The following is a 27,776-nucleotide window of genomic DNA, read 5'->3' as shown; positions in this document are numbered from 1 at the left end:
CCCACACACTAATCTACTCTGGATTTTCTTTAGGTTACCCTACCTACTTTGGTTTGTACTATTATGGTCTGGTTACCTAGTATTACATACAATAATACAATAAATTATATTTATATCTCACAGCTGGGTCCACAAGATCAGACATGCAGGTAACTGCTGAGTAACTCCTGTTTTTTGTGCTCTATGCAAGATTCCAGCATCTGCAGTTCCTTATATTCATTTATTTGTTATGTTATTGTATTAATATGCCTGTAAAGCTGCAGTAAGTTAGAATTTGATTATTCCGTCCCAATTCATATAATAATTAAACACACACAAAATAGTTATGTTCGAAATGTGTAGGAAGGAACTGCAGATGCTGGTTTAAACAGAAGATAGACACAAAAAGCTGGAGTAACTCAGCGGGTCAGACAGGAGAAGGGTCTCGACCTGAAACGTCACCTATTCCTTTTCTCCAGAGCTGCTTCTGACCCGCTGAGTTACTCCAGCCTTTTGTGTCTATCGATAATTATATTCGGTATGGGTATATGATACAATAGAACTTTATTTATCCCAGGAGGGAAATTGATCTGCCAACAGTCATAAAAACACAAAATACATGAAACATGAAATTAAAGTGACCAGTGGAAAGAACTGGGGAGGGGAGTCAGTCTTCGTTGCTACAGTGAGCGGGGGCAGGGTATTTAAGCCTTGCTACAGGGGGCAGGGGCAGGGTATTTGAGCATTGCTACGTTGCTTGTGGCTCGGGTGTGATGAGCGTTTGCAGGAGGCGGAGTTGCTCTGTGTTACCGGATGTATTCAGGGAAGGTCAGATGCCGTTTCAATGGCGCTGCTGTTGCAGTTGTGCCGGGAGACTGTTGCAACTTTCCCCAGGGGGCTGAGCCGGGAGCTGCCGTGCGGGGCGCGGTCAATCCTCAGCCCAATCCCCGTCCGGGCGGTCACGGTCACAGCAGCGGTGAGTGGGGGGCGAGGGGTTGGGGAGTGGGGGGCGGGGGGTTGGGGAGTGGGGGGCGAGGGGTTGGGGAGTGGGGGGCGGGGGGTTGGGGAGTGGGGGGCGGGGGGCGGGGGGTTGGGGAGCGGGGGGCGAGGGGTTGGGGAGCGGGGGGCGGGGGGTTGGGGAGCGGGGGGCGGGGGGTTGGGGAGCGAGGGGTTGGGGAGCGGGGGGCGGGGGGTTGGGGAGCGGGGGGCGAGGGGTTGGGGAGCGGGGGGCGGGGGGTTGGGGAGCGGGGGGTTGGGGAGCGGGGGGCGGGGGGTTGGGGAGCGGGGGGCGGGGGGTTGGGGAGCGGGGGGCGGGGGGTTGGGGAGCGGGGGGCGGGGGGTTGGGGAGCGGGGGGCGGGGGGTTGGGGAGCGGGGGGCGGGGGGTTGGGGAGCGGGGGGCGGGGGGTTGGGGAGCGGGGGGCGGGGGGTTGGGGAGCGGGGGGCGGGGGGTTGGGGAGCGGGGGGCGGGGGGTTGGGGAGCGGGGGGCGGGGGGTTGGGGAGCGGGGGGCGGGGGGTTGGGGGGCGGGGGGTTGGGGAGCGGGGGGCGGGGGGTTGGGGAGCGGGGGGCGGGGGGTTGGGGAGCGGGGGGTTGGGGAGCGGGGGGCGGGGGGTTGGGGAGCGGGGGGCGAGGGGTTGGGGAGCGGGGGGCGGGGGGTTGGGGAGCGGGGGGCGGGGGGTTGGGGAGCGGGGGGCGGGGGGTTGGGGAGCGGGGGGCGGGGGGTTGGGGAGCGGGGGGCGGGGGGTTGGGGAGCGGGGGGCGGGGGGTTGGGGAGCGGGGGGCGGGGGGTTGGGGAGCGGGGGGCGGGGGGTTGGGGAGTGGGGGGCGGGGGGTTGGGGGGCGAGGGGTTGGGGAGCGAGGGGGCGGGGGGTTGGGGAGCGGGGGGGCGAGGGGTTGGGGAGCGGGGGGGCGGGGGGTTGGGGAGTGGGGGGCGGGGGGTTGGGGAGTGGGGGGTTGGGGGGCGAGGGGTTGGGGGGCGAGGGGTTGGGGAGTGGGGGGCGGGGGGTTGGGGGGCGAGGGGTTGGGGAGTGGGGGGCGAGGGGGTGCAGAGCGGGGGGCGGTGAGTTGTGGACTGGCAGCGCTCCCTGAACCTTGTACTGGGACACGGGACATTCCCCCACAGTCTGATGCTGCCTCGCCCGCTGCTACTCCAGCCCCTCCCTGTGTGTTCAGTGCAGGAAGGTCTCAGGTCTCAGCGGGTCGAGCAGCATCGGTGGAGGCAAGAGGTCGCGACGCGAATGCCCACCAGCCTTGTTGGGGATTTCAACACAGGTTTGTGAAAAGGCTTGAGTGGTGGTGACGACAAGGTGGCTTGTTCCTGCCAAGTGCTTTCACTAACTTTGAAAAGATGAGCCCCTAACTTTGAAGTTGGGTGCAGAATATACTGAACCCCGCAGAGTAGGTGCTCGGTTGGAGGTTTTTGAGCTTCAGTTTTCCACTAACAGGAAAAGGTTGTGCTGGAGTTCTGGAGCTGGTAATGAATTTTGTCATCCATGTCTGCCTTCACTCAGGTGGCACCAAGATATGGACCATCGTTCATGTTTTCCATAGGCCTGTTGTGTACCTTTAATTGGAGGTGGGATGTTGATGTTATGTTACTGTAGGCCTTTGTTTTGCCACTGTTTCAGACAGGCCATTGATCTTTGAATGATTTTAATTTAGTATACAGGTGGAAACAGGCCCTTTGGCCCTCTGAGTGTGTGCTGACCAACGATCTAGTTCTATGTTATCTTAATTTCACATCCTACGTACGAGGCAATTTACAGAAACCAATTATCCTACAAACTGCATGTCTTTGGAATGTGGGAAGAAACCGGAGCACCTGGAGAAACCCACACTGTCACAGGGAGAACGTACAAATTCCACGTGGACAATACCATAATCAGGATCGAACCCGGGTTTCTGGCGCTGTCAGGCAGCACCTACCTCTACCTCTGCTGCTTACCACTTGAAGAGTTGTAGGTTTTTCAGAAATGTTAGTGTTGTTCTTGTACTCAACTCTGAACAAAATTGGATTGGTCTTGCTTCTGGAGTGTACAGGTTAGAAGTTGAACCATTTCCCATTCCCCCTGTAGATTAGCTCCACTCAGTGGGGAGTTTGCAACATTACAGTGAGAGAGATTGAGAAGGGGGTTGGAACAAGAATGCCTGCCTCGTTTAATTAATCATTCATAGCCTGGAGGTGAATTTCAGAGTGCCGCTGGGATTGAGGAAGAATTTCATTGCAGCTCCATGGTCAACAGGGTTAAATGTTTTTGTAAGGCGGCTCCTTACATTTCTCTTGGGAGTTGTCAGGCAGTGAAGCTCATAGAAACATAGAAAATAGGTGCAGGAGGAGGCCATTCGACCCTTCGAGCCAGCACCGCCATTCATTGTGATCATAGCTGATCGTACCCAATCAATAACCCATGCCTGCCTTCTCCCCATATCCCTTGATTCCACTAGCCCCCAGAGCTCTACCTAACTCTCTCTTAAATCCATCCAGTGAGTTGGCTTCCACTGCCCTCTGTGGCAGAGAATTCCACAAATTCGCAACTCTCTGGGTGAAAAAGTTTTTTCTCACTTCAGTTTTAAATGACCTCCCCTTTATTCTAAGACTGTGGCTCCTGGTTCTGGACTCGCCCAACATTGGGAACATTTTTCCTGCATCTAGCTTGTCCAGTCCTTTTATAATTTTATATGTTTCTATAAGATCCCCTCTCATCCTTCTAAACTCCAGTGAATACAAGCCTAGTCTTTTCAATCTTTCCTCATATGTCTGTCCCGCCATCCCAGGGATCAATCTCGTTAACCTACGCTGCACTGCCTCAATTACAAGGATGTCCTTCCTCAAATTAGGAGACCAAAACTGTACACAATACTCCAAATGTGGTCTTACCAGGGCCCTCTACAACTGCAGAAGAACCTCTTTACTCCTATACTGAAATCCTCTTGTTATGAAGGCCAACATTCCATTAGCTTTCTTCAATGCCTGCTGTACCTGCACGCCAACTTTCAGTGACTGGTGTACAAGGACACCCAGGTCTCGCTGCACCTCCCCCTTACCTAACCTAACTCCATTGAGATAATAATCTGCCTCCTTGTTTCTGCCGCCAAAGTGGATAACCTCACATTTATCTATATTATACTGCATCTGCCACGCATCTGCCCACTCACTCAACCTGTCCAGGTCACCCTGCAACCTCCTAACATCCTCTTCACAGTTTACGTTGCCACCCAGCTTTGTGTCATCCACAAACTTGCTAGTGTTGCTTCTAATTCCCTCTTCCAAATCATTAATATATATGGTAAACAGTTGCGGCCCCAACACCGAGCCTTGCGACACTCCATTCGCCACTGCCTGCCATTCTGAAAAGGACCCGTTTATTCCTACTCTTTGCTTCCTGTCTGCCAACCAATTTTCTATCCATGTCAACACCCTACCCCAAATACCATGTGCTCTAATTTTTGTCACCAATCTCCCATGCGGGACCTTATCAAAAGCTTTCTGAAAGTCTAGATACACTACATCCACTGGCTCCCCTTCATCCATTTTACTTGTCACATCCTCAAAAAATTCCAGAAGATTAGTCAAGCATGATTTCCCTTTCATAAATCCATGCTGATTTGGACTTATCCTTTTACTGCTATCCAAATGCACCGTTATTACCTCTTTAATAATTGACTCCTGCATCTTTTCCACCACCGAAGTCAGGCTAGCTGGTCTGTAATTCCCCGTTTTCTTTCTCGCTCCTTTCTTGAAAAGTGGGATAACATTAGCTATCCTCCAATCCACAGGAACTGATCCTGAATCTATTGAACATTGGAAAATGATCACCAATGCGTCCACTATTTCTAGAGCCACCTCCCTGAGGACCCTGGGATGCAGACCATCAGGCCAAGGGGATTTATCATCCTTCAGTCCCATCGGTCTACCCAATACTATTTCTCGCCTAATGAAAATTTCTTTCAGTTCCTCTACCCCCCTAGATCCTCTGTCCTCCAGTACATCTGGGAGATTGTTTGTGCCTTCCTTAGTGAAGACAGATCCGAAGTACCTGTTCAACTCTTCTGCCATTTCCTTGTTACCCATAATAATTTCACCCGTGTCTGCCTTCAAGGGACCCACATTTGACTTTGCTACTCTTTTTCTCTTAACATATCTAAAGAAGCTTTTACTGTCCTTTATATTCTTGACCAATCTCCCCTCGTACTTCATCTTTTCAGGCCATATTGCACGTTTTGTTACCTTCTGTTGTCCAATGAAAGTTTCCCAATCCTCTGGCTTCCGGCTATTCTTTTCTGTGTTATACATCTTTGCTTTTAGTTTTATTCCATCCCTAACTTCCCTTGTCAGCCACGGTTGCCTCCTACTCCCCTTAGAATCTTTCTTCCTTTTTGGAATGAAATGATCCTGCATCTTCCGGATTATGCCCAGAAATTCCTGCCATTGCTGTTCCACCGTCAATCCTGCTAGAATCCCTTTCCAGTCTACCTTGGCCAGCTCCTCTCTCATGCCTTCATAGTCCCCTTTGTTCAACTGCAACACTGACACTTCCGATTTAACCTTCTCCTTCTCAAATTCCAGATTAAAACTAATCATATTATGATCACTACCTCCAAGTGGTTCCTTTACCTCGAGTTCTCTTATCAAATCTGGTTCATTGGACAACACTAAATCTAGAATTGCCTTTTCTCTGGTAGGCTCCCACACAAGCTGCTCTAAGAATCCATCTCGGAGGCACTCTGCAAACTCTCTTTCTTGGGGTCCAGAACCAACATGATTTTCCCAGTCTACCTGCATATTGAGATCCCCCATCACCACAGTGGCATTACCTTTCTTACATGCCAGTTATTACTCCTGCTGCATCTTACACCCTACATCCGGGCTACTATTTGGGGGTCTGTAGATAACTCCAATTAGTGTCTTCTTGCCTTTACATTTCCTCAACTCAATCCACAGTGACTCTACCTCGTTAGTCCCTATGTCTTCCCTCGCAAGGGACTGAATTTCATCCCTCACCAGCAGAGCTACCCCACCGCCTCTGCCCACCTGCCTGTCCTTTCTATAGGATGTATAACCCTGAATATTAAGTTCCCAGGCCCGATCCTCCTGCCGCCATGTCTGTAATCGATAGACAATAGGTGCAGGAGGAGGCCATTCGGCCCTTCGAGCCAGCACCGCCATTCAATGTGATCATGGCTGATCATTCTCAATCAGTACCCCGTTCCTCCCTTCTCCCCATACCCCCTGACTCCGCTATCCTTAAGAGCTCTATCTAGCTCTCTCTTGAATGCATTCAGAGAATTGGCCTCCACTGCCTTCTGAGGCAGAGAATTCCACAGATTCACAACTCTCTGACTGAAAATGTTTTTCCTCATCTCAGTTCTAAATGGCCTACCCCTTATTCTTAAACTGTGGCCCCTGGTTCTGGACTCCCCCAACATTGGGAACATGTTTCCTGCCTCTAACGTGTCCAACCCCTTAATAATCTTATACGTTTCGATAAGATCTCCTCTCATCCTTCTAAATTCCAGTGTATACAAGCCTAGTCGCTCCAGTCTTTCAACATATGACAGTCCTGCCATTCCGGGAATTAACCTAGTAAACCTACGCTGCAAGCCCTCAATAGCAAGAATATCCTTCTTCAAATTTGGAGACCAAAACTGCACACAGGTGAGGTCTCACTTGGGCCCTGTACAACTGCAGAAGGACCTCTTTGCTCCTATACTCAACTCCCCTTGTTATGAAGGCCAACATTCCATTGGCTTTCTTCGCTGCCTGCTGTACCTGCATGCTTCCTTTCAGTGACTGATGCACTAGGACACCCAGATCTCGTTGTACGTCCCCTTTTCCTAACTTGACACCATTCAGATAATACTCTGCCTTCCTATTCTTACCACCAAAGTGGATAACTTCACACTTATCCACATTAAACTGCATCTGCCATGCACCCGCCCACTCACACAACCTGTCCAAGTCACCCTGCAACCTCATAGCATCTTCCTCGCAGTTCACACTACCACCCAGCTTTGTATCATCCAAGTCATTATTGTATATTGTAAATAGCTGCGGTCCCAGCACCGAGCCTTGCGGTACCACACTAGTTACTGCCTGCCATTCTGAAAAGGACCCATTTATCCCCACTCTTTGCTTTCTGCCTGTCAACCAATTTTCTATCCATGTCGGTACCCTACCTCCAATACCATGTGCACTAATTTTGCCCACTAATCTCGTATGTGGAACCTTGTCAAAGGCTTTCTGAAAGTCAAGGTACACCACATCCACCGGCTCTCCCCTGTCAATTTTCCTAGTTACATCCTCAAAGAATTCCAGAAGATTAGTCAAGCATGATTTCCCCTTCGTAAATCCATGCTGACTCGGAACAATCCTGTTACTACTATCCAAATGCTCTGCAATTTCGTCTTTTATAATTGACTCCAGCATCTTCCCCACCTCTGATGTCAGACTAACTGGTCTATAATTTCCCGTTTTCTCTCTTCCCTCCTTTCTTAAATAGTGGTACAACAGTAACTACCCTCCAATCCACAGGAACTGATCCTGAATCTATAGAACATTGGAAAATGATCACCAATACATCCACAATTTCTAGAGCCACCTCCTTAAGTACTGTGGGATGCAGACCATCAGGCCCTGGGAATTTATCAGCCTTCAGTTCCATCAGTCGACCCAACACCATTTCCTGCCTAATGTGGATTTCCTTCAGTTCCTCCGGCACCCTAGGATCTCTGACCACTAGAACATCTGGGAGATTGCTTGTATCTTCCTTAGTGAAGACAGATCCAAAGTACCGGTTCAACTCGTCTGCCATTTCCTTGTTCCCCATTATAAATTCCCCCGCTTCTGTCTTCAAGGGACCCACATTTGCCTTGACTATTTTTTTCCTCTTTACATACGTAAAAAGCTTTTACTATCCTCCTTTATATTATTGGCTAGTTTACCCTCGTACCTCGTCTTTTCTACCCGTATTGCCTTCTTAGTCATCTTCTGTTGCTCTTTAAAAGAGTCCCAATCCTCTGGCTTCCCACTCTTCTTTGCTTAATCCCCAAAATGTCATATCTACCAACCTCTAACTGAGCCTCAAGCTCATCTACTTTACTTCTTATACTTCGCGCATTCATATACAGTACTTTTAATTCCTTACTCATCTCACCCTTCACATCAATCCCTATTACACTTGGCCATACTCTCCTATCCCTTTGTGAGCCTTCTTTCCCGTTAATTCTGGGGTTATTAACTATCCCGTTACTCTCTTTCCATTTAACTCCATCCATGACTATGCCATTCCCCCCCCTCCCCCATTATTTATTTTAAAACCACACATGTAGCTGCCAGAATGCTGGTCCCCCACCTGTTAAGGTGCATCCATCCCTTTTGTACAATTCCACCTTACCCCAAAACAGATCCCAGTGATCTAAGAATCTAAATCCCTGCCTCCTGCACCATTTCCTCAGCCACACATTCAGGTCCTGTATCTCCCTGTTCCTGCTCTCGCCAGCACGAGGAATTTGAAGCAAACCGGAGATAACCACCCTGGAGGTCCTGCTTTATAGCATTTTTCCGAGCTCTCTAAAGTCACGCTGTTTGTTATGTTTGTTATGTTTGTTATGTTTGTTATGTTTATTATGTTGGTTTTGTTGGTTTTGTTTTGTTATGTGCCTTGATAAATGGAAGCGAGAGTGTGACTTGGAGAGCAGCTCTTCAGCAAGAGTACCCTGGAGATTTGCGGGACTGTGGGGAGATTGCCCTTTAGTTACCACTATAATTTTCTACCTAGCATTTATTTTGAGAGGACTAGAATAGAAAAACAGGGATGTAATGCTGATGTTTTATAATGCACTGGTCAGACCACATTTGGAGTATTGTGAGCAATTTTTTAGAGATACAGCGCAGAAACAGGCCCTTCGGCCCACCGGGTCCGTGCCGCCCAGCGATCCCCACACACTAACACTATCCTACACACACTAGGGACAATTTATTTTACATTTGCCCAGCCAATTAACCTACATACCGGTACGTCTTTGGAGTGTGGGAGGAAACCAAAGATCTCGGAGAAAACCCACGCAGGTCACGGGGAGAACGTACAAACTCCGTACAGACAGCGCCCATAGTCAGGATCGAACCTGAGTCTCCGGTGCTGCGTTCGCTGTAAGGCAGCAACTCTACCGCCGCGCCACCGTGGACCCTTTATCTGAGGAAAGATGTGCTGACACTGAAAAGGGTCTAGAGGAGGTTTACGAGAATGATCCCAGCAATGAGTCGGTTAACATACGATGAACATTCGACGATCTGGGCCTCTACTTGCTGGAGTTTAGAAGGATGAGGGGGGGGGGACCTCATTGAAACTTACCGAATAGTAAAAGGCTTGTGGATGTGGAGAGGATGTTTCCACTATTGGGAGAGTCCATGATCAGAGGTCATAGCCTCTGAATAAAAGGACGTTCCTTTGGGAAGGTGATGAGGAAGGTCAGATGGTGGTGAATCTGTGGAATTCATTCACACATAGACCCAAGTCAATGGATATTTTTGACAGATTCTTGATTAGTGCGGGTGTCAGGTGTTATGGGATGAAGGAAGGAGAATGGGGATGAGAGGCAAAGATAGATCAGCCATGATTGAATGGTGGAGATTGGCTGAATGGCCTATTCTGCTCCTATCACATGAACTCTGTGCTACAAGATGTTCACAGTTATGGGATTTCTAAGGCCTGTAGCATGTTCTGTTCTTTCCAGATGAGGGAGTTAAGGCTGTAGATTTGGACTGACAATTGATCGTCAGCAAGGATACTCTATGCCCTGGGGGCTGTGTTATTTCTTGGTTGATTATGTGAATTTTGGAATCAAGGATTATGGGGATAGTACTGGAAAATGGTACGAAAGTCAAAGATCACCAACAATCTAAATGAAGATCAAGTTCAGAGAAGGAGGCATCGGTCTGAAGAAGAGTCTTGACCTGAAACATCACCCATTCCTTCTCTCCTAGATGCTGCCTGACCTGCTGAGTCACACCAGCATTTTGTGATACCATCGAGTTCAGAGAGCTCAACTTTCTGATGATCTGGGTTGTTTTGTGGTATGTGTTCGGGGACAGTCTCTCGATTAAAGCACTCTTCGAGTGCCCTTGACAATGGGTGCTGACTGCATTGCTGTCTTCTTTTGGTGATCATTCAGATGGGACATGGAAGTTTGGGCCAGAGATGGTCTTGACAGCATTGTATAATTATCACGTTTTGCTGAATATTCTGCGCTCTCTCCACCCACTATTTGTTCTTTTAAAGCACAGATTTTTTTGTTTAAGAATTATGATCAGGACACTGGGGTCTCTGAACTTGATCTTCCTTTAGATTGTTGGTGATCTTTGACTTTCGTACCATTTTCCAGTACTATCCCCATAATCCTTGATTCCATTCATGTCTAGAAATCTGTTGATCTTAGTGTTGAATGAACATAACAACTGAAAACCACAGCTCCCTGGAGACAGAAAATTACACTGAGAGAAGAAATATTTCCTCACCTCGGTCCTAAAACGGACTACCTGTCACTTTCAAACTTCTCGTCCTTGCCTCAGTCAGGGATGATGCCTTCCCTGCTTCTAACTATTAAACTCTTTCAAGACACAGCACTGGAGTAACCCAGTGGGTCCAGAGATGCTGCTTAACCTGCAGAGTAAACCAGCATCTGCAGTTCCTTGTTTCTGCAAGCCCTTTTCAAGAATTTTGTAAAGTTCCAATGAGATCTTCTCTTGTTCTAACCGTTAAAGAATGCAGTCTACTCAAACTATTCTCACCTGGAAACCCACCAGCTCTGGAACCAGTCTAGTGAATGTTTGTTGCACTTAGACAATAGACAATAGGTGTAGGAGGAGGCCATTCGGCCCTTCGAGCCAGCACCACCATTCAACGTGATCATGGCTGATCATTCTCAATCAGTACCCCGTTCCTGCCTTCTCCCCGTACCCCCTGACTCCGCTATCCTTAAGAGCTCTATCTAGCTCTCTCTTGAATGCATTCAGAGAACTGGCCTCCACTGCCTTCTGAGGCAGAGAATTCCACAGATTTACAACTCTGACTGAAAAAGTTTTTCCTCATCTCAGTTCTAAATGGCCTACCGCTTATTCTTAAACTGTGGCCCCTGGTTCTGGACTCCCCCAACATTGGGAACATGTTTCCTGCCTCTAACGTGTCCAACCCCTTAATAATCTTGTATGTTTTAATAAGATCTTCTCTCATCCTTCTAAATTCCACCTATGCCAAGTGCATATTTTCTTGGATATATGAAAACTAAAACTATACAGAGTTGTCAGCATGCAGACTCACAAAGACCCTTCACAACTAACCTAAAACGTCCTTTGTTTTGTATGCAAACACTCTTTTAATAAAACATAACATACCATTTGTCCTCAATCACTTGTTTTATTTGCATTTTGCCCTTCATCTGGGTCCTTTTGAATATCGTCACTTCCCAATTTACTATTTAGCAAATAGTCTGCTTTTTTAGTGTATCTAAGTGAATGACCTCGTATTTCTCCACAACATACATCAGGTTCTTTCCCACCCGGTCAGCTTGTCCAAATGCCCTTCGAGTCTTTTTGCCTCCACCACTGTACTCTCAATCCCACATAGTTTACTGTTGTCAGCAAATTTGGGAAAATGGCATTTTATCCACTTGGCCAAATAATTGATTTGGAAGTGAGCATCAGGTTCCCAAGCCCAGACACAGACACACTGCACTCAACACCAGGTGACCATCTGAGAAAGATCCATTCATTCCCACGTTGCCAATAACTAATTCCCAGTTCTTGTTGGCCTTCTCCCATGGGTTCTTGCAGAACATTTTCCTTTAGCTGGATCCAGATCACCTGATTATTCTCCTCTAAGCAAAAATTGCACAGCTGCTATCTCTTGCAGCTATCTCTTGCAGTTTGCAAGGTTCAAACTGAAGCCCAGTCTTTCTGGTAAAGTGAATGGGAATGGTTTTCAATGCACTCTTTGCAAAATCATTCACTCGGTGTCTTCACATTTAAAATAGTTAACACCCTGTCCTTTCGTAGGATTGAATAACCGCGTTTGAATGCAGAACAGTAAGAACTTAATTTCAAAGTAATTTATTGATGGTGTTTTACTGAGTATATGAATGCCGCTGACTAATTGTATGTTTGTGTTTGTTTTGTGTTGGAACAGTTCAGAAGTCATCTTTGCCCATTATGGAAGCACATAAAATACCCCATTTGCAGTCTGCATCATTTCAGTACAATGCCTCCACCTCCAACTGCAGGGAAAAAGACCCCCCGGGCTAAAAAGGATGGGGTAAGTAATTTAATCTTGGTGGGTAAGGTAGGAATGTTCTGCTAATAACACACAATGAGGCCTTTGATTCCATCAGGTCCATGCCAGGTCCCAGGGAAGCAATCTCACAAGTCCCATTTTCCCCCTATATTTTCGTGCCTTTGGCATTTTATTCTCTCATACACATGCCCATTAACTGTTTGGTTCTTATTCCACAAACCTCCTGGTGGTCAATAAACCTACCAATGCATCTTTGGTTTATGGGAGTACTTGGAAAGCCCAGAGTTGGAGAACAGCACCTGAGTTCATGATGAAGCTGGGTCCCTGGAGATGAGAGACAGTAGTGTTCATTGCCGGCTACCATGCTATATGTATATTAGCAGTCAAATAATCCTGTAGACTAGGTGGTAGGTTGCACTGTACCTGCCCAGGTCCACTCCTTGCCTACCAACATCTCCCTCTCTAATAAGACCAAACAATTCAAGGTGTCTTTTGCCAATGCAAAAAAGACACCTTCACATGTTGTGTAAGGTCTGGCTATTTCATAATGTTGTTAGAGTGGAAGTTATCAAATATTTGAAAGAAACGGTTTATCCATTGATTAAGATCTGATGAGCAAATATTTTTGGGAAGGTGTGAAACAAAACATTAGCAGTTTTCCATATTACTATTAAATTACAGAAAAATCAAAAATAGGCACCTGCTCTTGGTTCTAAGTGAACCTTAAGAAATAACTTCTACTTTCCAATGCTTGATGTTTAATAGCATTTACCATTACATGTTTTACAGAAACAATTTAAAAAATGGTTTGTTATTTTTAATTTGTTAATGTTTGTTTTATCTAAGGCCCTTTTTCTCTTTCTTAGTAGCCTGTCACATGGAAGTCTTTAGCGATCACCTTTGCTGTAGGAGGAGCACTGCTCGTCGTCATGAAATACTTTAAGAAGGAAAAAGAAGAAAGTAAGCCTTTGCATGCAACATACTTATATAACCATATAACCATATAACAACTACAGCACGGAAACAGGCCCGTTCGGCCCTACCAGTCCATGCCGACCACTCTCTCTGACCTAGTCTCATCTACCTGCTCTCAGACCATAACCCTCCAATCCCCTCTTATCCATATACCTATCCAATTTACTCTTAAATAATAAAATCGAGCCTGCCTCCACCACTTCCACCGGAAGCCCATTCCACACAGCCACCACCCTCTGAGTAAATCAGGGCACTTCTAGAATGGTGGGGATAAAAGAGACAGCGGAGGTGGGAAGAGACAAGGTCTGTGCACAAAAGACATTAAATGACCATGGGTATATGCAGAAATTAATCAAATGATTAATGGAATAGTACATTTTATGTGAACCAGTTAGCTTAATCCTATCACACTTTGTTCAGTTCTGAGCACTACACTTGAAGGGGGACGGTATTCATCTTGGAGAGATTGGACCATAGGATTTAGTGTCAGGGGTTATGGGGAGAAGGCAGGAGAATGGGGTTAGGAGAGAAAGATCAGCCATGATTGAATGGCGGAGTAGACTTGATGGGCCAAATGGCCTAATTCTTCTGCTATCACTTATGAGGTGAGTAGAATGATGCATGGAGGCAAAAGTTTAAATTATATGTAGCGATCACTTAATTAGTGTGTAGGAAAATAACTGCAGATGCTGGTACAAATCGAAGGTATCACAAAATGCTGGAATAATTTTCAGCAGGTCAGGCAGCATCTAGGAGAGAGGGAATGGGTGACATTTCGGGTCAAGACCCTTCAGACTTAATTGGTGTTGGTCGGTATTGGTTTACTTTTGTCAAGTTGGTTTACAGAAATACGGTGAAAAACGTTTATATTTTGCGTGCTATCCAGGCAAATAAGGATCCTGTGCCTGAAAATTCAAGTTAAAAATGACTCGAGTTTCTAACTGAGAGAATTATTTCTGGTGGCGGCAAAGTATATGCTGGGGACATAATCTGGGGATTACAATGCAAACTTCCAGGGATGAAGTAACGCACCAGCTCTTCCCTGAACAGGCGGTGGACAAAGGGAACCCTTTTGCAAATGGTAATTCACACTAGGTCAATGCTTGCATGTAAATCCATGGATGATAGACTTTTGTCCACCAGAGGGATTAAGATATTTGATGGATTTAGAGGTGGATGCCAAGACCCCATTGACATATGCAACGTAAAGTCTCACATTGAATGCATTTCAGCATCACAAATTAGAACAGAAGAAATGACAATTTTTCTGGCGATACGGATTTGATAGCACGTGGGAAGTTGGCTGTCTCAATCAAACATGTTAGAGACCTGAGATTGACTGCTTCAGCCGAATAATGTGACCAGGTATTGTAGTGAAGCCCAGTGTTGAACATGCAGCTTTGTTGTGAAGTTAAATTCCTTGTCTTGTACACCTTCAAATATTGCAATGCTGAGAATACACTTGACCCACTGCATAGAAAACATTCCTGTTGAATGCTCAGTGCTGTGTGATGTAAAGGTGTAAACGTCTTCAGCCTTACAGAGAATTGTCTAGAAATCTATCTATCTCAAATGTTTTTGTTTTGTTTGCTAATACATTAATTATATTAGTAATTTCAAAACAATTCTCTTTAGATAAATTGTAATGAAAATGTATAAACTTGACAAAGACCTTTTGAAGTTATGAGATGTATATAAAGCTGTTGACGGTTCTCCGATTGACTTTGTTTAGAGATTGAGAAGGAGCGGACGCGTAGCCTTGGAAAGGCAGCACTTGGAGGACCCTTTTCATTAATTGATCACAGAGGGCAGCCCAAGACAGACAAAGACTTCCTTGGACAGTGGGTCTTGATATACTTTGGATTCACACACTGTCCAGACATTTGTCCCGAAGAAGTGGAGAAAATGATTGCCGTTGTGGATGAAATTGGTAAAACATTTAAACAATGCAAAATAATTTAACATGTATATCAGAGTCTGAAAAAAGTCTCTGCAGTTCCAAGTGATTTTATTTTATTTGCTGATGCTATTCCATGAAGAATGATTTTGCAATTCCACTGTTGTTCAAACTTGCTTTCTAGATCGCCTTCAGATTGACATAAATAATTGGTATTTAACTATTCTGCTCTTGCTGTATTTTATTGTTTTTATTGATAAGTTTGCCTGGGAAAGTTGCTATAATGTACAGTTCTGCTTTCCTCTTTTCAAATGGACTCTTTTGGCTTTGTTTGGTGTTGGTCTAGACATCTGATTCATTCACCGACTATGTGTAATTAAAAACTAGCTGATTCACAATGCTCAGTAGGATATGGGAGATATTTGTGTCCGACTAACATTAATGCATCATTGCAGGTTTACATTGCTGCACAGTGAATCCGTAAATAATAGTTGCCAAGAATTTATTGAGCATACTATTTGGAGGACTTCTCTAGTTAACAAGTTATTACGTTCCTTAAGATAGAGGATTATTAAATATAGATTCAGATAATGTATATCCTGTTACGACAAAGAAGGAAGAGTCAGGAGTGTTTAATTGTCGTATGTACTGACAATGGAAACATAACCACAATAATACCAAAAAAAAATCAAAGTCCTCAGTGCAACCCAAGACAGTCAATAGAAGTTGATAGTTGAGGTTTGTATCGTGTAGTGTTCAAATCTTGATGTGAAGAACCTCTTCTTGCACCTGGTGGTTACAGTTTTTAGACTCCTGCACCACCTGGTGAATGGTGGGAGTGAGATGAGTGGATGGCATGGGTAATGGCGGCCTTCGACGACTGGCTGCCTTTTTCAGGCAGCGTCCCATGGATGCCTTCAATACTTGAATCGTAAATAGAAAATGCTGGAAACACTCAGCAGGTCAGGTAGCATCTGTGGAAAAAGAAGCACAGTTAGTATTTTGGGTTGAAGAACTGACTTGAGTCTGATAATTTTTATTGAGGTCAAGAAAGGTGGTACAGGCAGTCTGTTTCTAGGAGACCAATCTCACAATTTAATAGGATAATGAGGCTGGAAGAGTCTGATTAAATTGGCATTGCATATTATGCTATTACTGGCTAGGTTTGTGAGGCTTCACTTCAGCAGGCGTGGTAGGCAGTGGGGCTTGGTGGAGGTGAGAACATTAATAGCACTCCTTGCAGACCCTGAATGATGGGATCACCTGCAACATCTCTCAGACTTCATCTACCCCCAGCCAGGGTGGGAATTTTTCTTCAGTCGTTCCTCCTTGCCATGAGCCTGTCTGTGTGTTATCAGGACTAGAAGTTTTAATTGGCAATCAGGTGCTGGTCCTGTCTGAGTCAAAGCACGTGTCCTTTCCAAGCCGTCTGATTCCCACTATTATCTCCGCCCATGATTTGATGATACTTCATTGTCACTTGCACCTGGGTGCAGTGTTTATTTTTTAATACAATACGTAGAGTACACAATGAGTCGCCATGCATGTGGCACCAACAAGATGACAAAAGTAGTCATTAGAGTCGCGCTGGTCCCTCTTTGTTCCCGGCGTCACGTGTGCCTCTCCCTCTCGCACGGTTCGCCAGCAAGCCATCCCTCTCCTTTCCAGTCCATCGGGGGGAGGGGGGTGGGCATGAGGTTGGCCTTTGGTTCTTGATTCCCCTACTCTGGGTAAAAGTGCATTCATCCTATCTATTCCCCTCGTGATTTTGTACACCTCTGCAAGATCATCGCAGATCCTCCTGCTCTCCAAGGAATAAAGTCCTAACGTACGCAACCTCTCCCTATAGCAGCTGACATTGAAGGAAGGTTAGCCCCCTCCTACCTGCCCTCCATCTGGTTCCAGGTCTTTTTGGGGAGTGGGGGGAGGGGGGTGGGTGCGAGCAGGAGATGAGGTTCGGACCTACTCCAGGCAGGTTCGGCGGTTGACTGCTAGTTGGGGTTTGGCAACTGCCCGCACAGCCCTGTATCAGTGGGTGCCGGTGGCTTGGGGCCGAGTTTGGAGGCGGTTCTCTCGATGGGCTGCGGCCCGATTGTCCTCTATCTTTCTTAACCAAATAAAAGGCACTTCAGTTTACTTTGCAGTGATCTTATCTTTTTCTATTGTACCTTACAGACAAAATCCCCTCTTTATCAAATCTGACGCCTCTTTTGATCACAATTGATCCAGAACGGGATAATACCGAAGCCATGGCAAGATATGTCCAAGGTAGGATGGTTAAAACATGAAGAAATTAAAATCATTATTGAACAAACCAGTCTAATATTCTGATATTAACTCTTCTCTTTACAAGAGGACTGTGATCCAAACACTTGTCCCATTTTCTGATTCCACAAACTTGCTAGGTTTTTCTTTGTACCTGACTGATTTGCTACTTTGGAAAATCAATAATAAAATCTACACAATCTATAAAATCTGCCATAAAGCAAGAGATCTAAAAAAATAACTGCAGATGCTCATAATCTTAAATAAAAACAGAAGATGCAAGAAACACTCAGTGGATCAGGCAGCATCTGTGAATAGGCAAACAGTTAATGTTTCTGGTCTGAGCCCTTTGACAGAACAGGAAAGGAGAACGAGCAAGGTGGTTTTCAGTCGTAGTGAAGATATTGGTGAGAAGGGTAGAATATCTCTGATAGGAGGAGCCCAAATAAGTTAATATCTATATATTACTAAAACTCCTGGTTTGTTTGTGTGTATATGTTTGTGTTTATGAGTGTACCATGCCCTCTACACAGCCAAAGCGGTACATGATAGCGCAACAATTTTAGGCTCACCTTCCTCACCATTGTCCTGGGGACCCTTTAAAACAAGCTTCATTCAAATTGGTGTTATATTTTTAAAGTTAGAGAGATTTTAAAGTTTAAAAATTACCGTTACCATGATTTCATTACGATCTTCAGCGTGTGGCGTCACAATGGGATCCGCACGAGTGCCAGCCAATGAGGGTGGGGGGCCAGGGAGTCACGGCCAATAAACTGACTTTAACAAATGAGCTCTCCCCCCCCCCTCAGAAGACCAACGGGAGGACCGCCGCCCGTCCCAGCATGCCTCGCGCCTGACCTTCCCCAAAGAAGATGGCCTCTGGCAGGACGGTCGCTTTCCTGCTGCTGGCCACTGCGATGGCCGCCCAGGGCCGGTGTGACTTCCTCCCTCTCCCCTTTCCTCTCCCCCCTCGCCCGCACCCGGCCTCGGGGGAGATTCCAAGCAGAAGGCAGATGGTGGTCATCCCTGTCGTCTCATCGTTCGCCTCCGCCTCCTCCAGCGCCCACTTCAACCGACGGCGTCGTCGAGTCCCCGCTCCCGCCCAGGGCCAGTGCCCTGGACCATCACTGGACTAAAACCCCCCAGCGGGCAGCTTCTCCTCCTCCTCCTGCCTCTCCTCCACCGCCCGCTTCGAACACTCCAACAAAAATGGCGGCCACTCTCCTCCTACTCCTCCTGCTCCGCCATCTTGTGCGAGCCTCCCGCTGCCCGCTGGGAGGTGTAGTCCCAGCTCCCCCCCACCCCCTACCCCAGCGCACCCGGACAGTCACCGGACTACAACCCCACCACACGCACGCGCACACACACACGCGCACACACACACACACACACACACTAATAATATAAAAATCACAATTATAATACTTAAAATATAATAATGTAAGAATATTAAATGTTATATTGTATATCTTTCAATGTATATTAATCTCTTGCAGGGGAGGGCGATGTGGGGGGTCTGACTGATACCCAGGTTGAGGGATGGGAGTGGGGTGGGGGAGGGGAGGGTGGGGGAGGGGAGGGAGGGGGGGGAGCGGGGTGGGAGGGAGGGGGGAGCGGGGTGGGAGGGAGGGGGGAGTGAAGGTGGTGGAGGGGGAATAGGGGGGAGGGGAATGTGGGAGGGGAATGGGGGTGGGCTGTGGGGTGGAGTGCGTGGGTAGGGGAGAGGAAAGGGAAGATAAGGGGGATTGAGTGGAAGGGGTGAGGGTGCTACACCAATACAGGAGAGGCTTTGGGTCCACGGCTCACTCCGGCTGCAGCGCTGGTGCCAGGGGGCTGAGGTCGGTGTCACCCTCTCCCCTTCCCTGTCCCCCCTCTACGAGGAATGGGCCCAACGGGCCATTAAAATCCAAATATGATTTTAACTTGCATTAATTCATTTGTTCTCATGTGATCTGTTTTGTTACACCCATCCCACCCCAAACTTGTTCTTTTCCTTCCTAGTTTTGCAGTGGCCCAGACATTGTGCATTAATTGTTTCTCATTCCACATGTGGTGCCTGACCTGCTGAGTGTCCAGCATTTTCTGTTTTCTTTTTATTGCATAAAGTATGCCATCTGATTCTTCGTTCCACGAGGGCAATGGTGATCAAATCCCTGGTCTTATTTCATGCTGTTCTTGTGCAATTACTGTAGGAATTCTTAATACTGTAAATTAACTGGAGAGTAGAGAACCTGTAATGTGGAGGTATTGTGTGCTGGTTGGAGTTAACTGGTACACTAAAAGGGCTCCTGGTAAACTTTGATTATGCTGTCTAGAGTTTGGTGAAAGAAGGAAAAGAGATTGCTGCTATTGTGCCCCACGTGACAAACCATTTCTCTTGTGTTGAGGTTTCATGGAAAATGTAGACTTGCCCTGCAAGAAGTTCCATAGTGTAAAACTATAGAATGAGCTCTGAGTTAAATTATGTATAACATTCTACTAAATGCCAAGCTTCAAGTGTAATACTTTAAGTTTCTAAATTTTCTTTCAACTGAACACTAAGGATCTGAAAGAACAATTGCTTCCCATAAATAGGAGTTATTGATGAATTATCTTCTGCAAATGTATTACAGATGCAAATCATTAAGTCTTATTTATATTGAGATGCTGATTGTGTATTGTAGCATTCTCTGCTCCAACTTTGGGTACATTGTGGTCCACTCTTGTAAGAACAGGTTGGTTTCTCAACATTTACAGTATCTCTAAAGTCATGATCGAATTTTAAAAGAAAGCATTTTGGAGAATAAAGGGGAGGCCATTTAAAACTGAGGTGAGAAAAAACGTTTTCACCCAGTGAGTTGTGAATTTGTGGAATTCTCTGCCACAGAAGGCAGTGGAGGCCAATTCACTGGATTAATTTAAAAGAGTTAGATCGAGCTCTAGGGGCTAATGGAATCAAGGGATATGGGGAGAAGGCAGGTACAGGTTACTGATTGTGGATGATCATCCTTGATCATAATGAATGGCGGTGCTGGCTCTAAGGGGAAAATGGCCTCCTCCTGCACCTATTTTCTATGTTTCTATGGGTTATACCTGTTGATATGAATAGCACTGTATAAGTACAAGTTCCTCGTTTCAATTTGCTAGCTTTTTTGAATTTTGTTTTGTGGTACAAATAAATATTTGATTCTTTCTCTAGAGTTTTCTCCAAAATTAATCGGTCTGACAGGCACGCAAGAGCAAATAAACCAGGTATCGAAGGCATACAGAGTCTATTATAGCCAAGGACCCAAAGATGATGACAATGATTACATTGTAAGTACATTTATTGCTACGTGCTGGCGTTTGAAATGTTTTGTTGTAAATGATGATAAAATCATGAGTAGATGTTCTCTGTGCCCAGTCGCCATCGTTAGCTGGGAACCAGACACCCAACTGACAGTGGGGGGCATGGAGGAGGAGTTGCATCTTGCTTCTGCCATGTTCCTCCTGCTCCCTGTTTCTTTCCTGGATGACATCAGAAGACAGTTGTTTTAAGAAGTCGGGCTGTCCCAGAAACTGTCGGCATGCAGAACGGCCAACCTGGGTGCAAAATGTCCACAGCCACCAGAAGTGAAATCCTTTGCCACAGAAGGCTGTGGAGGCCAAGTCAGTGGATATTTTTAAGACAGAGATAGATAGATTCTTGATTAGCACAGATGTCAGAGGTTATGGGGAGAAGGAAGGAGAATGGGGTTAGGAGGGAGAGATAGATCAGCCATGATTGAATGGCAGACTAGACTTGATGGGCCAAATGGCCTAATTCTACTCCTATTCCTTATGACCTTATGAAGCACTGCTGGAATGAAGTGTTTTTGGTTTGCATGGACTCATTCTGCTAGTCAAATAAAGTTTACACCAGAGCTTCACAGGCCTGGAGTGACAGTCACTGCCGCTAAGGCCTGTCCGTCTGTAGTTTCAGCACTTTCTCAGTATATCTCCTTTATCTCCCACTGCCAAAGAATAAACAGCAGCAAGGTGGTGCAGCGTAAGAGATGCTGCTTTACTGCACCAGAAACCCAGGTTTGATCCTGACTACATTTGCTGTGTGTTCGGAGTTTGTATGTTCTCAATGTGAACTGCGTGGATTTACTCCAGGAAGCCCTGGGTTTCTCCTACACTCCAAAGACGTACAGGTTTGTAGGTTGAGTGAAGAAGGGTCTCGACTCGAAACGTCACCCATTCCTTCTCTCCTGAGATACTGCCTGTCCCGCTGAGTTACTCGAGCTTTTTGTGTCTATTTTCAGGTTTATAGGTTAATTGACTTGGTGTAAATGTAAAATTGTCCCTGATGTGTGTAGGCCAGTGTTAGGGTGTGGGGATCGCTGGTCGGCACAGACTCAGTGGGCTAAAGCACCTGTTTCCTAGGTGTATCTCTAAACTAAACTAAAACCTTTGGTTACTTAATGGGGAAAGCAGCGTCTTTTTCTGAAATTTTTTTTTGGTTCGTCAGCTGAGACCTCTTTAGTTTGATTTTTCCCTCTGACCTTGATGGATGTTTACTTAGATACAAAACAAAACTGTGCCAACAGGAAAAGAAAGAAAGCCATCTCTGGGTAATGGGTCAACTCCTCAACTTGAATAATGCTGAAGTCATAAAACAATTCATTTCCTGTGCTATTCTTGCACATCTGCTTCACTCAAATGGACCCTTCACAAAATTAATTTTGACTATGGTGTAATTCATACTGCTGTCCAAATAATTTTAAATTATTTATTTTATTATTGCAGAGATAATATACTCATCTAGATTTTCCAATACTTTTTACTTTGCTCATTATGATCTGGGCATTGTTGGCAAGACCTGCAATTATTCCCTGGTCTGAATAGCCCTTGAGTGGGTGGAAGTAAGACTATTCTTGAAATGTTCCAATCCCACAGTATTTACTGAGTAGGAAGTTTAAGGACTTAGCCCCAGTGATGATCACGAACAGTGATGTATTTCCAAGCCATACTATGGCAATGGTAATGGTGTCGGTGAAGAAATGAATTCTGAGAGCAGTGGATAGTTGCCAATCAAGCTGGCTGCTTTACCCTGGATGGTATTGAGCTTCTTGAGTGCTGAAGTTGCGATACTCACTTTCTATTCCTCATAAGCCCCAGTTGATGCCTCCTTCTTAAAACTGACACGTGCTTTCTTCCTGACAAACCTGAGGAGGGATAAGAGTGACACGGTGGCGCAGCGGTAGAGTTGCTACCTTACAGCGAATGCAGCGCCGTAGACCCTGGTTCGATCCCGACTACGGGTGCTGTCTGTGCGGAGTTTGTACGTTCTCACCATGACCTGCGTGGGTTTTCTCCAAGATCTTCAGTTTCCTTCCACACTCCAAAGACGTGCAGGTATGTAGGTAATTTGGCTTGGTAAATGTAAAAATTGTCCCTAGTGAGTGTAGGATAGTGTTAATGTGTGGGGATCGCTGGTCGGCACGGACCCGGTGGGACGAAGGGCCTGTTTCCGCGCTGTATCTCTAAACGAAAAAATAAACTAAACCTCCCTCGTCATTCACGGTGCCCTTGTCTTGCCACCTTTATCCCTCCTCACAGGAACGTGCTGATCCTGCACTTTGATCAGATGGCCTTTAAACGACTCCCACATGTCTTCTGTTGATTTACCCAATAACAACTGCTCCCAATCAACCCTCCGTAGTTTATGCCTAATGACATTGTAATCTGCCTTGCCCCAATTAAGTACCTTCCCTCAACATCCAGACCTGCCCCTTCTCAAAACAATCTTAAAACTTGTGGAATTGTGATCGCTATCCCCAAATTATTCTTCAACCGCAACACCAGACAAGGCTCGTTTCCCAATACAATGTCCATTCTGGTCCCACCCCAAGTTGGACTATCCACATACTGTTTAAGGAAACCTCCTTAGATGCTTCGTACAAATTTTGCCCCATCTCATCCTCTTGCCCAGTCTATGATGCAGAAGTTAAAAGTCACCCACTACAACAGTCCTGTGGTTCTTGCACCCTTCCATAATCTGTGTACACATCTAACCTACCTCCTGCTGGCTATTCGGTGGCCTTTAACATGATCCCATTAAAGTAATTGGTCCTTTCTTACTTTTTAGCTCAACCCATAATGCCTCAGTAGACTTACCCTCCAGGATGTCCTCTCTGAGTACCACTGTGACATTCTCCCTGATTATTAAAGCAACCCCTCCACCTCTTTTACCACCCCCCCCCCGCTCTATCTCATCTGAAACATCAAAAACCAGGTAGGTTGAGCTGCCAGTTGTGTCCCACTCACAACTAAGCTACTAGTATGGCCACAACACTATCATTCCAAGCACTGATCCAGGCTCTAAGTCCATCAGCCTTACCCAAAATACTTCATGCATTGAAGGAAACCTCCATTATCCCCTTATTCATGAACCTCTCTCTGCCTGTCCTTCCTTTGAGACTTCCTAACATAGAAACATACAAAATAGGTCCAGGCGTAGGCCATTCAGCCCTTCGAGCCAGCACCGCCATTCAATATGATCATGGCTGATAATCGAAAATCAGTACCCCGTTCCTGCTTTTTCCACATATTCCTTGATTCCGTTCGCCTTAAGAGCTAAATCTAACTCTCTTGAAAACATCCAGTAAATTGGCCTCCACTGCCTTCTGTGGCAGAGAATTCCACAGATTCACAACCCATTCGCACAGGTTTTTCCATATCTCAGTCCTAAATGGCCTACCCCTTATTCTTATGCTGTGACCCCTGATTCTGGACTCCCCCAACATGGGGAACATTTTTCTTGCATCTAGCCAATCCTTTAAGAATTTTATATGTTTCTATACGGTCCCCTTTCATCCTTCTAAATTCCAGTGAATATAACCCCAGTCATTCCATTCTTTCATCATATGTCAGTCCCGCCATCCCGGGAATTAACCTGGTGAACCTACGCTGCTCTCCTTCAATAGCAAGAATGTCCTTCCTCAAATTAGGAGACCAAAACTGCACACAGTATTCCAGGTGTGGTCTCACCAGGGTCCTGTATAACTGCAGTAGGACCTCATTGTTCCTATACACAAACCCTCTCGTTATGAAGGCCAACATGCCATTAGCTTTCTTCACTGCCTGCTGTACCTGCATGCTTACTTTCAGTGACTGATGTACAGGCACACCCAGGTCTCGTTGCACCTCCCCTTTTCCTAATCTGACCATTCAGATAATGAATAATAACCATTCTGAAGAAGGGTCTCGACCCGAAACATCATCCATTCTTTCTCTCCAGAGATTCTGCCTGTCCTGCTGAGTTACTCCAGCATTTTGTGTCTACCATTGAGATAATAATCTGCCTTCCTGTTCTTGCCACCAAAGTGGATAACCTCACATTTATCCACATTATACTGCATCTGCCATGTATCTGCCCACTCACCCAACCTATCCAAGTCACCCTGCAGCCTCATAGCATCCTCCTCGCAGCTCACACTGCCACCCAGCTTTGTGTCATCCGCAAACTTGGAGATGTTACATTTAATTCCCTTGTCTAAATCGTTAATATATATTGTAAATAACTGGGGTCCCAGCACCGAGCCTTGTGGCACCCCACTAGTCACGGCCTGCCATTCTGAAAAGGACCAGTTAATTCCTACTCTTTGCTTCCTGTCTGCCCACCAGTTCTCTATCCATGTCAATGCTCTACCCCAATACCATGTGTTCTAATTTTGCCCACTAATCTCACTTTATCAGAACCTCCACTTTCTCATCAGCCCTTCCATTTGCTGACCTGCTGCTCTGGTTCCCAATCATCTGCCATTCTAGTTTAAACCGTCCTGAGTAACATTAGCAAACCTTCCAACAAGGATGTTGGTGCCCCTCCAGTTCAGGTGCAACCCATCTCTCTTGTACAGATCACTTCTGCCTAAGAGATCCCACTGGTGCACCAAAAATCTGAACCCCTGTCCCCTGCACCAGCTCCTCAGCCACGCGTTCATCTGTCCTATCCTCCTATTGCTACCCTCACTAGCAAGGGGCACAGGAGGTGGTCATCTGGAGATTACTACCCGCGAGGTCCTGCAATGTAACCTTTTGCCTAACTCCCTATCTTCACTCTGCAGGACCCATTCCTTTCCCTACCTCTGTCACGTGCCGACGTGCACAATGATAAGGTTCTGGCTGCTCACCCTCCCGATTGAGAATGGTCTGTGGCCGCTGAGACATCCTGGACCCAGGCACCATGGAGGCAACAGACCGTCCTGGAGTCTCGTTTGCTGCCACAGAATCTCCTGTCTGTCCCCATCACTGTCCAGTCCCCTCTCACTGTCGCTCTGCCTGCCCCGCTGAGCCTCAGAGCCAGGGCCGGTGCCACAGACCTGGCTGCTGACGCTCCCCCTGGATGGTCATCCCATCCCCCCAACAGTATCCAGAAGGGTTTACCTGTTCCACAGGGGATGCCTGAACACTTCCTACTCCCCTTCCTGCTGGTCACCCATCTGGTCTATCTGCATTCTTGGTGTGACCACCTCTTGATATCTGCTATCTATGACTCCTCTCTCCCAGGTGAGCCTGAAGCCATCCAGCTGCAGCTCCAGTTCCCCAACCTGGTCTTTAAGCAGTGCGCCCAGACACACCTCCTGCAGATGTGGTCTTCTGGGACACTGGCCATCTTCCTGAGTCCCCACATCCCATAGGCCGGGCACTCGCTGCACCAGGTGCCTTCCCACGTACACTAGGACCAAACTGCACTCTGAAACAAACAGGAAGCAACAGGACAAACCTTATCCTGCAGTGGCCCTTGCTGCAGCCTCCTCACACTGAAGCCTCATGAGCCAAAGCCTCAATGCCCCACTCCCACTCTGTACACTCTCCCACTAGGCTCACTATTAACATATAACATATAACATATAACAACTACAGCGTGGAAACAGGCCTGTCCGGCCCTACCAGTCCACGCCGACCATTCTCCCTGACCTAGTCTCATCTACCTGCACTCAGACCATAACCCTCCAATCCCCTCCTAACCATATACCTATCCAATTTACTCTTAAATAATAAAATCGAGCCAGCCTCCACCACTTCCACCGGAAGCCCATTCCATACAGCCACCACCCTCTGAGTAAAGAAGTTCCCCCTCATGTTACCCCTAAACCTTTGTCCCTCAATTCTGAAGCTATGTCCCCTTGTTGGAATCTTCCCCACTCTCAAAGGGAAAAGCCTACCCACGTCAACTCTGTCCGTCCCTCTCAAAATTTTAAAAACCTCTATCAAGTCCCCCCTCAACCTTCTACGCTCCAAAGAATAAAGACCCAACCTATTCAACCTCTCTCTGTACCCTAAGTGCTGAAACCCAGGCAACATTCTAGTAAATCTCCTCTGTACCCTCTCCATTTTGTCGACATCCTTCCTATAATTTGGCGACCAGAACTGCACACCATACTCCAGATTCGGCCTCACCAATGCCCTGTACAATTTCAACATTACATCCCAACTTCTATACTCGATGCTCTGATTTATAAAGGCAAGCATACCAAACACCTTCTTCACCACCCTATCCACATGAGATTCCACCTTCAGGGAACAATGCACAGTTATTCCCAGATCCCTCTGTTCCACTGCATTCCTCAATTCCCTACCATTTACCCTGTACGTCCTATTTTGATTTGTCCTACCATAGTGCCGCCCTCACTATGGCTGCTTCACCTTAGTTTAGAGATACAGTATGGAAACAGGCCCCCTTGGCCTACCGAGTCTGTGCCAACAAGTGCCAACAAGAGTGTGCATCTTGCGATCCCCGCACAATAGTGGATATTTTTAAGGCAGAGATAGATAGATTTTTGATTAGTACAGGTGTCAGAGGTTATGGGGAGAAGGCAGGAGAATGGGGTTGGGAGGGAGAGATAGATCAGCCATGATTGAATGGCGGAGTAGACTTGAGGGACTGAATGGCCTATTTCTGTTCCTATCACATGACCCTACGACTATCCTACCCACTCTAGGGACAACTTACAATCTTACCAAGGCAATGGATCTACAAACCTGGACGTCTTCTAGTCTTGCCTCAAAACACGATTCTTCAAATAGTGTTGACACGAGCTTGTGCAGATGAGCAAGATCATTTTGTCCTTTTTTCTTGGCAATATTTAAGAAATAAACTTCTACGTCTGTTAAAATATTTTAAAGTGTAATTCTGTTGTCTATTTGTTTCAGGTTGACCATACAATAATCATGTATCTTATTAGCCCCAGTGGAGAATTCTTGGACTACTTTGGTCAGAACAAGAAGAGTACTGAGATTTCTGCATCTATAGCTTCATATATGAGAAAAGTTAAAAGAGGGTAGTGCAAATAAATAACTGCACAAAATACCTACCAAAGCCTGGCTGATCATTTTGGATAAAAGTGTACATTACTACAAATAAAAATAAA

The 27,776-nt window shown here is 46.3% G+C and overlaps 1 protein-coding gene across 1 annotated transcript; it reads left to right on the top strand.

Annotated features, from left to right (window-relative positions):
• Positions 1-813: 813 nt before the first annotated feature.
• Positions 814-27,776, top strand: sco1 (synthesis of cytochrome C oxidase 1). Its single transcript, XM_078401809.1, has 7 exons — positions 814-955; positions 12,159-12,284; positions 13,133-13,223; positions 14,971-15,168; positions 17,311-17,403; positions 20,579-20,694; positions 27,559-27,776. Exons 1-7 carry the CDS (start codon positions 824-826, stop codon positions 27,688-27,690), a joined length of 888 nt encoding a protein of 295 aa, XP_078257935.1. The 5' UTR covers positions 814-823; the 3' UTR covers positions 27,691-27,776.

This window comes from Rhinoraja longicauda, chromosome 6, assembly GCF_053455715.1.
Source record: "Rhinoraja longicauda isolate Sanriku21f chromosome 6, sRhiLon1.1, whole genome shotgun sequence".
NCBI classification, from domain to species: domain Eukaryota; kingdom Metazoa; phylum Chordata; class Chondrichthyes; order Rajiformes; family Arhynchobatidae; genus Rhinoraja; species Rhinoraja longicauda.
Note: the sequence above shows the minus strand (reverse complement) of the source record. Positions and strands in the feature narration are given on the sequence as shown.

What these genes read in the sequence shown, in the direction of transcription:
- sco1 (XM_078401809.1), top strand. Translation starts at nt 824, where the DNA reads ATGGCGCTGCTGTTGCAGTTGTGCCGGGAGACTGTTGCAACTTTCCCC. An exon ending in TAAGAAGGAAAAAGAAGAAA is followed by an intron (nt 13,224 to 14,970) that starts GTAAGCCTTTGC and finishes GACTTTGTTTAG; the next exon opens with AGATTGAGAAGGAGCGGACG. An exon ending in ATGATGACAATGATTACATT is followed by an intron (nt 20,695 to 27,558) that starts GTAAGTACATTT and finishes TATTTGTTTCAG; the next exon opens with GTTGACCATACAATAATCAT.